The following is a 15,188-nucleotide window of genomic DNA, read 5'->3' on the forward strand; positions in this document are numbered from 1 at the left end:
TTCTCAGGGCAGCTATTTGTACGTTTGGCTTTCTGTGGTAAATCAGGAATGTTTTTAAATTTCAGTTTGAGAATTGACAAACATTTTACTAAAATTTTAAAATATCCAAATACATAATCTGATTCACCACAAAAAACCAAGCATACAAATAGCAAATCTCAAAATAAATTCACGTTATACACATGGATATTTTTTAGTTTACGTAACATCGGAAACCCTGTTAATTATTTTCGTCAAGATTATGCTGCTTCATAACGGTCAGTGGCGCACCCAGGATTTAATATTGGGGGGGGGCCAAGGAGGAGAATGTAAATTAGTCCCATAGGCTCTTTTTCTTCTTCACAGCCTAATTTCTCGTTTATCGGCCTTTTGTCTATTGCACTCGGTGTACCTACACCATGGTCCCCACATCCTGAAACGGGCCCTCAGGCTAGGATATTTGGCGGGCCCCCTACCTACCGCTAAGATTAAAGGCAGTGTGAAAGACTACATTAACGTTTTTCAAATTGTGTTTTAGTTCAAATGAAAGGTACTCATGCAGTGAATTATTGGCGATTTTTAATACATCTACTTTAATAATGGAGCTGTCGATGATGTGTATTTATCTCACTTATCTGGTCAACCCGACACGCCGGGCCCCCAGGCTAGAGCCCTATCAGCCCTCCCCAGCCATGACCTACACCACTCCGGAATTCGGGTGGACACCGAGAATTTTTTGACAGTTCCATTAGGGATTGGGTTTCTAAAAAAACCAGACATTAGTGTTTCAAAAATTTTTGTGTTAGAAATTAAAATCTAAGAAATTTTTCTAAAAAGGGTGCTGGAGAATAATTACAAATCATTTTTTTTTGCCGTGTTTTTATTTGTCTAAGCCCAAGGTATAGTTTATTGCCTTTCAATGTTTAAAATCATTCTGATCATTTTCATTTTTGGGGGGTGCCAGGGCTCTTTGCCCCCCCCCCCCCCCCCCCCGGGTGCGCCACTGATAACGGTCACCGATTAAATATAATATCAGAGGACAGGGCAATTACAATATGAATTATTATTTATTTGAGTGTGTAAAAATTCTTGTATGTAAAAACTGAACAACCGGTTATTTTATAATGGGTAAGAAATAATATATTAGTACTTTTTTTTTTAACTGGCTCAACAATCCGGTGTGGAACTTGGCGCCAAAAAATTGATTACTGTCTTTAAAAAAATAGCAGAACGAACACTGATTGCTATTTTCAAATCCTACAGGAAAAATGCTCTGCCATTATAGACATAGGGTAACGGAATGGAACGAAATGTGCCCAAGAATTTAAATTCAATAATATTTTTTGACTATTTGTAGTTTTATTTTTAAGTGTATGGTTTTTTCAATCTAATAGAGCTCCTTTAAGTGATAAAAAGTATCTCATTCATGTTTAATAAGCTTAGTTTCGTGGTCACGGAATGGAAAATTATTATGCTCAATTTCATAATAAAAATGATATAAATATTAATCAGTTACTAATTAAGCAATAGAACAAGGAATCTGCTAGCTATATAAAAATGGTTAATTTGAGTGAAAAAATAATATTACCCAAATTTCAAACATGTACAAACTTTGGCGAAAATCCCCATATACATGTTCCAATCAGTGGCGGCCGGTGATTTTTTGGATTGTAATTTTTGAGGGTGCGCTGGAAACAAGGCCTGAACAAAAACGATGCATGAGTGCGAGTGAGAAAGTATTCGGCACCCTTATAATCTCTGCGACACATGCTAGAGTAAGATAAAAGGTCTACATATGTTTGAGTTAGTTTCCAAAAATATCGCCGACAAATCTTGGTAAATCGCTTCACGTAGCGTCGTAGCTCGTGTTGCTAAATTGCTATTTTTTGTCAGTGGTCAATATTTTTAGTTAATTAAGTAGGAAAGATGGTTCTGTGTGTTGTATTAAAATATGGTAGCCGTACTGATAAGCAAGAAGATGGTATTACGTTTCATAGGTAAGTTGATACATGTTCGTGATAATTTATTTGTATATTATTATATATTTTAATATCAGTGACCTAGTGTTTCTTTAAAATAACTTAAATTATGGATATCTTTACCCATTAGGGTTGCATTTTGACCGCTTAAAAATACTATATAACGTAAAAAAATAGAAAATTATATTTTAATTCTGAGCGTCTAGTGCGAGCACTTCGGGCGAGCACTAGCAAAATGGTCTATGGTCTCGAACATTTGTAGACGAATGCGTTCGCTCGCCCACAAACCAAACGCACGGCACGCAGCTTCATTTAGCGATGCAACGGGTGGCGTCTAGATGTATCTATAGTCTATGGCTGGAAACTTACCTTATTGAAAATTGAAATCAATTTGGCGTTCTTTTTGATTTGACAAAACGTTATTGACATTTGGGAATTACCTGTATATTTTATATTTTTAATAAAATATGTTGCAAGTTACTTAAATCTTTATTGGATTAGTTTTAAGAAACGATTGTATCTCTTATAGTAGATAAAAAGTTTTATAATGGCTTTAGTTAATACTAAGCTTTGGGTTCATTTTAAGTAAACTTAAATATATTGCCGGAGCGGATCGCAAACGATTTCAGTGAAGATGACGTATACAGTGCATAGTACCTGTATTATCGCCGATTGGCAATATGGGCACATCGGTTTATGATTTGTATTACAATAAGTAAGCGATAATATTAAAAACCTATGAAGAAAAAATATGATTTTTGAACGATGTTTCATAGCAATGCAAGTAGTGCAGTGCGCTTGTATGGTGTTAGACCAGCCGCCGCTGGATCCAAAGTACTTTCGTGTAGCGGAGGTACTCAGCATCGGGCTACTGATGCATTTTATTTTTAATAAACTCAGCTTACTTCTCATGTTCCGAATTTATCACTTATATGTAATACATAATTCATGTTAGAACTTCATCCAATTATTATCTTTCATATTGTTTTAGTTATTCATCTGATCTGTGTTCGGGGATACAGATTAAAAAAATTCTATTTAATGCTGGCCGAATTCTTTTATTTTAAATAATTACATATTAAAAATGACATTTGTTCCCAGTACATATTCGCATATGTATTACACTTAAAAAGTTTTTCCTTTATAAACATGAATAACTGAAAAAAGTATTTTAGAGATTTATCAACATATACATATATCAATGATTAACTTACAAACCTGTTGAAAAAATCAGTTAAGATGCAATAGGTATATATTTTTTGAGAAATAAAAATATTAATCAAGAAGTACGTTCATTTGGAATGTAGAAAATTACAAAATCTTAATTAAGCACTCAATGCTTGCATTTGATAAAAATTAACATACAAAGACATGACTAAACTAGGAATATTAGGATAGTATCTTTTAACATAATTAATAATTTAATATTGCCATAAACTAATCGCTAATAATCCATTATTACAGGCAACAAAAGAGTTTAATACATTAAGGCGTTTATAAAATCTTTACACAACAAGCGAGTGTAGTGAGGGAGGAGAAATTAATCACCTCACATGTTTTGAAACTGTCCGTCTTTGTCTAGCATTAAAATATTGGGGTTCTCCTTCTCAAATTCGGTGGGGGCTCGATTGCGGTCCCGGTCAGCCCACTCCCCTGCCCCTGACCCCCACTCTCCTAAGGCTTCACCCATCACATCAGGCTGACACTTGGCTGTCAACTGCTCCGTCTGCAATACACATTTACCATGATTAGTGCTATCTCGACATTTCGCAGTAATACAGCGCCAAATTGAATTATTGTTTCATGCGTGCATGCGTAGGCATGACTAAGCATGTAATATTCTCCATTTTTTCATAAAAAAAAATTTATTATTAATACTTTGGACGATGAAGACGCACATGCGCGTAATGACCAGGCGGCCGATGGATGTAATTAACGTGCATTTTAACGGTGCTAATTAAAAAGTCATTATCTACTCAGCAGCGAATGCGTCAATGGACGGCAAACATACTTCCCACCAAAGTCGATGCACTAACACAGAGGTGGACAACCTATTTGGGCCATTTTATCCATTTCCTAATTTTTCATGGGCCGCAGTGGGTAAAAGTGTTGAAAAATATTGAAGTATTAAACAAGACATACATTTTACCATTTTAAATTTAATAGTTACATATCAGCTATTCCAATCTCTCCACTCTGGATTACGTTCATATATATTTGCATGACAGAACTTCGTATATAGAAAATTAGAGTTTTGCTGTATTCAATGAAAAATTCGGTAGGCACTCATTATTTTGGGCCACATACAGCGCCCGTGGGCCGCGGTTTGTGCATCACTGCGCTAACACAACCACCTACGGTTGACATATGCTGCAGATTGCATTTCACATATTACTTGCATGGACATATCGAGGGTATACTGACAGAAAGCATTATCTCATTAAAACAAGTTCTGACATAATCGCATAAAAGACTTTAATTTTTTTTTCAAAGATATAGATTTTTTTATGATTTAAAAACATTTTTTCTACATTATAAAGACTAACCTTTATGGCAAACACAATATACGACATGTTACAAGTCCTGTATTTTGTATACGTAGAACGCATTAGGTCATTATCATGCTTTCTATCAGAATAAAAAAATAACAATATGATTTAATAATGTTTCTATTTTCTTACCATTATATCCTATGGCTTTGTGCGTTTTACCAGGACGTAGAACGTAAAATTGTATACATTTTGGCATTTAAAACAGAAAAACAGCAAAAACTGAAATAATGCGTTCTGTCAGTATACCCTCGATATGCACATACAGTGTCTGCGCAAAGTCTAAGGATGTTATGAACAGAATGATGTTTAAAATAAAATTTTCCGACCTGTTACCTCTCTATCTTTCTGAGCGAACTTCTCGAACATGTTTGCGTAAATTTTCTTCTCCTGATCTTTCTGTTGCTTGATACTCGTCTTGCATAAAGTTATTTGGTTTGCTGCAGCCTGTCCAAGAAAAATACATCTTTTTGAAATCTCATCCCATTATTGATGCAATAATAATTTAGACTAATAATTCATGTATATTATACTGCCCAATTATTCATACCAATTGCCGGCCACAGACGGACAGTTCTCGTAACAGGTTGAACATGCCAGTTAATACGTAATGGCGGCCATACAGTTATCTTTGTTAGATAATCTGCTGCGCCCATAGACGGACACTTTTCGACCTGCCAGATGTGTGCCAGGTTCAAACTGCCAGCGACCCCCTACTCCCGTGTTTTTGTAAAACTGTTGGAATTTCAACTAGCCTAAAGTACTCGTTTGACGTTAGATGTTGGTAACGTAAAGTAGAATATACCACGCGATATAACTGCGGCTGGTGTTGCTTGTTATAAAATACAAATTCATTTATTATGAAAAATGTAATAATATTATGTACGCGGAGATCGCAAATATTATATTTTATTTACTTTTACGAGAGTAAAACAAAGTAATAGTTATTTATACATATTATTTTATACAATATAATATAAATGTTAAAATTTTAGAGAGCATTATAAATATTAAGTTATTGTGAAAATATAGACTAATAACTCAGTACTCAAATTTTATTTATTGTATGTAGTGAATATTAAAAATTATTAATTTAAGACGTTCACAACATAAATTAATATACCTAATTGTGAATGACAATGTCGCTAAATCTAAATAAAATTTAAGTATATATTTTAATAATATCATAGTAATTAATTATTATACTGATGATTGATGTAAATATAATTTTGTGGCATGTTTAAATTTATTGTATATAAAATCAATACCTTTATAAATATTACCGTTTTCTTACTTAATTAATACTGTCCATTAAAGGGAATAATTTAATCAAAAGAAAAGATTATATTTTATATTTACACGAATGTGTATAATATTGTTTCTGTGAATCGATAAAATACACAATCCACTAGCGAAATCATGATTTATTTTACCAACGTCATAGGTGTGTATTTTATGTCAATTTGTTTCTAATAAAAACAATTATAACCATAATAAATTCAAAGTAAAATTATTCGTGCATCAATATCGTTCAAGTATACTCTACCTAAAACTAATTGAAACAATACCCCTGTGTAATATCTCCGCGAACCTAACCTCCATAGTTTTTGACACTTGCTCTGACACAGACAATAACTGTACGTATATGGGCACGTCTGTTGACAGTTCGACAGATTTAAATGGGGTAGTTAAACTGATCTGTGGTGTGGCCACTAACGTACAGTTATTGTCTGTGCCATGTTCAACCTATTACGAAAACTGTACGTATATGGCCAGCTAATGACTTAAAAACTACACAGTGTATGTATTGTTAAAATGCAAGCTTATTGACGACTGACATTAACAACAACTCTATTGCAGACTAAAAGTAAATTATCAGTCATTTATGTATTAGTGTTTTTCGCAAAACACGTTCTCAATAAATTTGATTATAAATATTACCTTATTTTCCGGTTCAAGATCTATAACCTTTTGGAATTCGACAATAGCTTTTTCACAGTTTCCGATTGCTTGAAGCGCTTGTCCTTTTCTGAATAATCCTTTGACATTATTTGGATCGATTTCCAGAGCAGAGATCGCGTTATCTTTGGCTTCTATAGGATGAACCGGTTTAATTTTTAAATAGCATAATGAGAGATTCAAATGTGCCGACAGGAGCAATTCACTGCGAGTTTTTAATCCATCTCCTTGGAAACCTGATAAAAAAATAATGTGTAAACTTATTATCCTTTCAATATCACTCCGGTAGTTAAAACATTTTGTTTATCACTAGTGGTAACATGATGTTACACAAATAAAGATACCAAAATAAACATTAATATAATAAACAGTTGATTATATTACCGAAATCTGAACCTAAGAAGGAGACAGTTTTTTTGTACATCTTAATTGCTAAAGGATACTTTGTGGATTTGAAATATTCCGTTCCTTTGTCTTTAAATATTTTTGCTTGCTCCAGCCTCTCTTCGTTGTCCAGCGACCAGCTGTCTTTTGCCTTCTCGAAGCTCTTTAATGTGACAGTATATTCGACAACTGCATCTGCAGGCACGCCCAAGTCTTTATTTCCTTCCGATTTGAAGGCGTACTTGGGCTGAATGACGAGGCGAGATTTTTCTCCGCTGCAGAATTTTTCTAAAGCTCGTTCGACGCCATCGCAAACTCCGTGTTCGCTTCCTTCTCCGAGGTGAAAGGAAACGGTTCGGGTTTCAAAGGGTGTGGCACTTTCGGTTCCGGATAGTTTACCGACCAGCTCGACTGAAATATGTATAAGATCATTTAGTTTTGAGACCAGTAAAAATAGTGTTGCACTCAATTGATTAATTGATAAAAATTACTTAAATAAAATAAAACACCATTGACATATTGACACCTCCTATGTACAGTAAAACCTTGTTAATAAGAATTTCACAGGAACGAAAGTCGAAAAAAAATCGAATTACGAAATATAAAATGTATGGGGAATTTTTTTCTTGATTTTCATTAATTTCGTTTACGATCATAGACGTGCCTACCAAATTTCCGATACAATTCTTTCAAATTAAAATCTGTACAAATACTATGCGTCATTAATCCATTAATTGAAGTTACCAAGTATTTAGGTAGGTAGGTATTTACCACCGTAAGCTAGAATTATAGAGAAATTCAAAATATTTTTTATTTTCCCAATTATTTGTCAACACAATTGTTTGGCATTGGTTCTCTAGTAAAACTATATGAAAATCCAATAAACAATTAAATACCTACAGTCCTGAAACATGTGAGATATTGTTTTTACTATGAGTGGAGTGCAGTTGTGCCATTGATGACATACCGCTGTGTGTCTAATGGGTCATAAAATGTCAGGATTATTTTTATTACGAGGGTGGGTCAATAATTCCTTAGAAAAAAGCATTAAAACAGTTTTTATTTTTGTATTTTTTTTTTATTTCTCAACATAATCTCCTTGGAGTTTCAATACACTTGGTTACACGTTTCTCAATTTTTTTTAAACCGTCAGAAAAATAAGTTTTCGGAAGGTCCTAAAAATAAGCATTTGTCCGATCGATGACTTCTTCATTTGAAAAAAAACGTTGTCCACTTAGCCATTTTTTTAAGTTTGGGCAAAGGAAAAAGTCACTGTGGGCTAAATCTGGCGAATACGGTGGGTGGTCGACCAATTCGAACTTCAATTCTTCAATTTTAGCCATTGATCGTAAACATGTGTGAACACGGGCATTGTCCTGATGAAAGAGGATTTTTTTCCTGTTTAAATGAGGCCGTTTTTCTTCAATTTTGTTTTTTAGCTGGTCCAATAAAGATGCATAATAATCCCCTGTTATTGTTTTTCCTTTTTCCAAATAGTCAACGAAAATAATTCCACGTGCATCCCAAAATACAGTAGCCATAACCTTACCAGCTGATTTTACGGTTTTCGCCTTCTTTGGACATGGTTCGCCTTTCGCAATCCACTGCTTTGACTGTTCTTTCGTCTCGGGAGTATAGTGGTGTATCCATGTTTCATCTACAGTCACAAAGCGACGAAAAAATTCATCCAGATTGCGTTGCATGAGCGACAACAGGGCTTTAGAGGCCACCACCCTATTGCGTTTATTGTCGACTGTGAGCAAACGCGGCACCCATCTTGCAGAAATTTTTTTCATGCCCAATTTGTCATGTAAAATAGAAATGACGCTACCTTTTGAGATCCCTGTAACCTCAATTATCTCACTCAACTTTAATCTTCGGTCACTTAACACCATATCGTGGATTTTATTGATCATTTCTGGTGTAGTCACCTCTACAGGACGTCCTGAGCGTGGTTCATCCTTTGTTGATGTACGAACACGTTTAAATTCATTTAACCAGTTATAAATAGTTGCAAGTGAAGGAGCAGATGTGCCGTGAACTAAATCCAACTCATTTTTTATTTCCTTTGCTGTTAACCCTTTTATATTAAAATGTTTAATAACAGCTCTAAACTCAATTTTCTCCATTTTCCATTTTTCCATTTTCCTTTGTACGAGAATGTACGAGAAACACACAACAACCCGACCAATCTGATTGAAACTTCGCAGCATACTGAATCGGTAGTGCCGCTGCATGAAAACAAACCGCTTACAGTACTAGTCGCGCCACCTGTCGGCTTTTCTAAGGACTTATTGACCCACCCTCGTACCTTCATAAAATAAGTAACTTTTGATGTTTTAAGAAAAGTTTGTCACAATTTTCAATGACTGGCGGCTCATGAAATAGTGTACTTTATTACGATTTATTGAATATTTTTGTATGTCCTGACTCTGAAATTATTTAGAATTACGAAATTCGAATTAAAGGCATAGCTTTATATGAAAATAATCAAGGGACTTTTCGAAAATTTCGAATTATCCGTGTTCTTATTAAAGAGGTTTTACTGTATAAGGTTGGAACTGGAAAATGGTAACTTTTCAGTGGAGCCATTTTAATGTTTGGAATCATAATTTCTTGGTTATACCAATAAAATATTGTTTCTTTCAGATCATTATTTTATTACATATATATTTTTTATGAAATTTCAGTTACAACTGTTTTTTTCATTACGTTTTGAGAAAAGTAAATAGTCATATGTACTTCTTATGTCATTTTACGTGGTTACATAATATGACTCTACACAGTTACATATATCTTTTCAAGTAAAAAGTCGTAAGTGGTAGAACATACTATATTCGCGACATTGGGATATTTTCAATATTCTGAAAGTAAATCACTAATAGAATGGGGATTTGATGAAGACGTTCTTGATGTTAATTTACTTTTATAATATTTTTAAGTAGGAGGTGTAGGCTGGGCACTGTATTACGGCATAAAGCGGATGTCGCTGAATGACGAGTAAAAAATATTGTCAGTGTCGCCATTATTGCAGGGGAAAATCCCCGATTGAAATAATTTTTGAACTACCTAATCTAATAATTGTATACCTTTTTATTAACAGTCATTTAATAATGGGTATGATTAATTCGATTCTAGGAACTATAAAAATAATTAAGATACATATTGTGTTAAATATAATTTCTACAACATACCATCAACAAAAGCGCCATCATTGGGATGTTCAAAACCTGTGCCAGGCACGATGACATAGCGAATGATTCCATTGTTTTTCTTTGAACTGAGATCTTCTCCTTGCCAACTTATCATTTCAATCTGAAATAGAAAAATATTTCAAATACCAGAATTCACCTTCAAAGACACACTGCTATTGCCCTATTGACCTTATGCTATGTTTCTTACTTTGTTGGATGAAGACGTTTTAGAAACTAAAACAAAGGCACATGGATACACGGCAGCCAACTAAACGCAATAAAATAGAAATAAACTGTTTACGCGCAACCGATGCATCGTCAACGTGAATGATTGATTTCACAGTTGAATCGACTAAAAGTAGAAAAGACATCGACATCACATTCAATTTAACTTGCAAGTTGATCAACTTTGCTGAAATGTGGTTCCCAACATGACATTAGAGACGTTATTTCAAATTGTAACTCATCCGGAAGATGTACATGTGAGAAAGACCTCTTTCATAAATAATTACCAAAACAATAAAACTCAACGGTGGGTGCTTAGACTGTTTATAACTTTAGATTAATTATTATGTTAATGTAAAAAAACTAATTTATCTCTATAATAATTAAGTCTATGATATGACATTAATTTCCTATTTAAATCCCACTTGGTTGATTTTTAACACTATCACTTTGATTTATACACTCCCAAGCGTCTTCAATTTGAATCGAGCAAATTTATAAAGGATTGACATTTTCAGAGATATAATATCATTGTCAAAATCGTGTTTCATATCCGATACCGTGCAATCTTAAGACATTTTTCTTGATCCAGGACTTCATTGTCTAAAATAATATTATGACAAAACCATTTTACATTGCACGTAAACCCTGCTTTTGGCAGCTCATTGAACTTGAAAAATTGTATGCATATAGTCTCTGAAAAAAAGCCACTGAAACTAAGGATACATGATCTGCACTATATTTATAAATATAAGTATAAATAAAAAAAGGTAAAATAAATACTTCAAATTGCAAAGTTGCATTGGGAGGAATTTTAGGGGGGCTTCCTCTGCTTCCATAGGCGTATTCGGAGGCGCACGTCAGCATACAGACTTCCCCCTTCATCATGGTTGCAACACCTAAATCCCATGCTTTGATTACTGAACCTGAAATACACAAATTTAAAAGTGTTAGGATATAATAATAACAATACAATTTAATGTTGCCTTTATGCCTGTGCCAGCAGCTGTATTCCAACATAACACTTAACAACAAAATCAATAAAAAACAATGATAAAAATGCTATGACACATTCAAGGTATGAAATGTAATGTTTCTTAAGAGCGTACATAAGTGAAATGGCAAATAATTTTCAACAGTATGTGGGACGTAATTTCGGCCGCATTGCCAGTCGGAGAGCGATAGTCGACCTGTTAGCACATCAATTTGTTTTGTGATGGCGTCGGAGAAATATATTCTTAAATCGTGTAAAGATTACTAAAAAACGTTCCGCATGTACTTGAAAAAGAAAACATGTCAACATTAACAGAACGCATGTTGAATTTTTATGATTTTTTTATTTGTTCGGCTTGCGTCATTTGCACAATCTGCGCATCGCCTAGTCACGATCTTTTTAGACCATGCCTCAGCTGAGGTATAGCCTTAACCGGTTCTATGCCTTCAGCTCTATGAGGCCGTGATTGATAGGCCGCACATACAAATTTCGCTGGTTACCGTCTGACTTTAGACTCAAATTACTAGCCAATGTCAATTGATTTGCATAATCTAAAAATTAAACACACAGTACTTAACATCTGTTTGAATAATCATGAAATACTAAGCCACAAATTATCGATATTACAGCGATTTTAGTAAGAGCTTCGCTCTGCATTCAACATGTCTTTAAAAATCTCCGGCCTGTCAGATACTGCCATAGTAATAACCTGAGGCATAGAAAAGATTAGCAGCGTCCCCAACAGGCGTATTAACTAGATATACTTAGATAGAGAACAACAATAATTATAACTTGAGAGGTTATAAGTCACAAACTGATTGTTTATGTTCATCAACCTAAGTTTCTCGTGTCGTGGGACTTAGGCTATATTTAAAATTTAGACAACTTTATGTAACTGAGCTTCTATTTATGTTGAGGCCTGTTATTATTACGCCATGAGTTTAAACATTCCAGTCAACATCACTGTGACAAATAGGTAAATTGATAGGTATTGGATTAAATTAATATACCTACGCATGTCTTATAGTTGAGAGTTAAAGTACGTATTAGTATGGAATATTAATCACAATTCAAAAATATTCCTAGCAATAGGTTGCTTTTTTATAAGAAAATGCAAATCATTCACAAGGAAATAAATGGCACATGTTGTATATTATAGTAATACTAAAATTTTGGTATCGACTAGTACTAAAAGATCTAATAATTTAAATTACTAAGTACAAATAAACTATAATTATATTACGAAAAACTCTTACCTTTTCCCAAGTTAAATTCGAAAGGTTCATTTCTATCTTTACTGGAATCAAATTTCGTCCCATCTAAAAGAGTTCCAGTGTAATGAACTGTGACTTTACACCCTGCGCTAGGCAGTTCTTCACCTGTACCATTCTTTATAATCCTTTTCAAGACTCCCTTGTCCCCGGCGGGAGAAATGTCGGTTTCAGTTGTATTATCTGACATTTTGTGGATGTTTGAAATTACGAATAAAACAAACTGTCAGCACTAAATCTATGAATTATTATGAATCAAACTCAAGACGAAAGACTCGGAAGACTTATCGGAGAAACCGCAAATCTATTTATCTGTCGACAAATACCACATTTACCAGATTATTTCAAAAGCAATAACAGGATGTCAAAAATATTCAATCGAAGATGAAATCGAAAATTCTAGTATTTTCTTTTTCTTTCAACAATTAATTGTCTATGAGCTCGGGCACATGTATGTATCTTCGAAGTGTTACCAGATAAAATCATAGATGGATAAAATTATTAAAATTCAGCGATTTTTAATTGTTTTTGGGAAAATAGAATACAATAATATTGACAAGAAATGTATGAATATCAAATTTTTTATTTGGAATAAGTAGCCTTTAAACTGTGCATTTTGTCATAGTATTTGATGCCCAATAAAAACATCGGTGAAATTAAAAAATTTGGTAAGGTGGTCGTGGTAATGCTTCAAATACACTCTATGACGATCGGTCATATATATGTCGAAAAACCCGTTTCTAATGTTGGCGTCCTGTGTCACAGGGTGTAAATACGATGTCATAGCTGTCATACAATATGTATAAATGTCGGAATGGCATAGATTTGATCATAGACACTAAAACGCTCTTAGCATATATGTGCCCGATCGTCATAAAGTCTATTTGAACCTTAAGTGCGATATATAATTCAATGAGATGAATTTCAACCTGGTTCATGATGAATTGGCGTATTTTAAACAGTTGGAAACTTTACCGTAGGCTCTACAAAAGCATTACAATTAATATGTACAGAAGGAACCCACTGTATATCTTACTATAATACGACATTTTTAAGTTTTTTGATCACTAGTCAGTTTGTTACACTTACCCCAATATTGGGATAAGCGTAACTAAATTCATATTTATTCCAAAAGTACTTCAAAACCATAATGTATTACATACATAGAAAGGTAATATTTCATTTAATGGATACTATTTAGTCTTGAGTTAAAGCTACAGTATAGAATTTCAACAAAAATGATCTTTTGGGGTAAGTGTGTCATACTAATGTATGAAGCGCTAGTGATGTCCCGAAACAAAAACGACGTATTTTTTATTAATTAACATAGGTAGTTGACGGAAATCCGATGACACTAACGAGCTTACTTTTTGAAGGATCATGGGAAAAACTTGTTATGTCAAGTTGACAGTCAACATTATAATAATATATCCTTTGCGGACAATCTTTTAAATTCATGTTGATGATTGTACTGTTTAATAAGACAAGTTATATTACCAATTGATTACAAAAGGATCGCAAACTTTTTTGCGAACATATTCTACGGCTTGAGGTTTTTAGCATGTAACATGCTTTAGTCTTGACCACCTGGGCAGATTCGTTACAAAAACATCGCACAGACAGCGGTAATGAAAACAAAAAAATAAAGTCACGAAAGCAGAGCGGCGCGGGCCGGAGTGGCTTCAGTCAGCCGCGAACGACGCTTCGGGAATGACGTGTGACCCGCGCCCCGCAATTAATTTTATTTTCCTTCGAATTTGGACAACCAACATACAGAGAATCAGTGGGCAAAGCATGTTCCATGTTTAATAATTTTAGCCGTCAGGGTTTAAGTAACCATCATATTTAAATGATAACTTATTTCTTTTAATAAAACCTATAAACCAATTGTGTCCGGGTACTTCGTTTTTAAACGGTGTGTTAATATTATTTTCTTTAATATACTGTCCAATTAATTCGAGGACTACTATTTTGTGAGACATGCTTTTCCAACGTATGCAAATTTTCTTCCAAAGATGTTTCAATCTCTTTGGGTAATATTGTACTTCTGCTAAACTGTCTTTTCTTCTTTTGAAAACATGAGCAATAATAATTGTAGATCGTGGATCCCGTATTTTCTCGCAGCTTCATATCCTGTCAATAGATTGTTTTTTTACACATTTAACTGTTTTTTGTAATTTTCCTTGATCGTTTCATCAGAACGTCACCGAACGATTCCTTCAGTGTTGTGTTCAAAACAAAAGGTCGCATCCAGGGCAAATCTAATTACATTCTGGAGGTGGAATCCTCCTTGTATCATCAGATGGTGGAAGTTGGCGGCCTGAACGTTGGTTTCCAGCGGGTTCGAGTGCAGCCATGCTCTAGTGTGTGCATTGCACGAAATGCCTGGGGTATGGGCATACTGGTCATACTTGCAAGGAAGCCTTTGCGTGTCGGGGATGTGGTGGGACCACAAAATTGCGGAATGTCCCAAAAAGGGAAAGTTGACATGCGTCAACTGCGTCCGGAAAAATAGGCGGCTCCATCACTGACGGCTTCGACGGGTCACAGCCCTCTATCGCGCGCATGCATATTGCACCGCCAACAAGAAGCCAAGTCTATTTCCGCAACTGACTTTGGAAACCAATAATGGCTATACACCTAAAAGTTGCACA

At 34.4% G+C, this 15,188-nt stretch overlaps 1 protein-coding gene across 2 annotated transcripts; it reads right to left on the bottom strand.

The window, feature by feature from the left end:
- Positions 1 to 2,997: 2,997 nt before the first annotated feature.
- Fkbp59 (FK506-binding protein 59kD) lies at positions 2,998 to 12,971 on the bottom strand. 2 transcript variants are annotated; one of them, XM_085958934.1, is made up of 7 exons: positions 12,520 to 12,971; positions 11,053 to 11,195; positions 10,045 to 10,165; positions 6,851 to 7,261; positions 6,449 to 6,702; positions 4,844 to 4,954; positions 2,998 to 3,684 (listed from the first exon to the last, which is right to left on the bottom strand). In XM_085958934.1, the coding sequence occupies exons 1-7, from the start codon at positions 12,722 to 12,724 to the stop codon at positions 3,508 to 3,510; spliced, it is 1,422 nt and encodes a 473-aa protein (XP_085815060.1). In that variant the 5' UTR covers positions 12,725 to 12,971; the 3' UTR covers positions 2,998 to 3,507. The 2 variants fall into 2 exon arrangements, with proteins under 2 accessions (XP_085815060.1, XP_085815061.1); XM_085958935.1 differs by having other exon boundaries at positions 4,837 to 4,954.
- Positions 12,972 to 15,188: the final 2,217 nt, after the last annotated feature.

The sequence above is a fragment of the Rhyacophila brunnea genome, unplaced genomic scaffold (assembly GCF_057557595.1).
Source record: "Rhyacophila brunnea isolate RB1 unplaced genomic scaffold, BYU_Rbru_1.0 scaffold_8, whole genome shotgun sequence".
NCBI classification, from domain to species: Eukaryota; Metazoa; Arthropoda; class Insecta; order Trichoptera; family Rhyacophilidae; genus Rhyacophila; species Rhyacophila brunnea.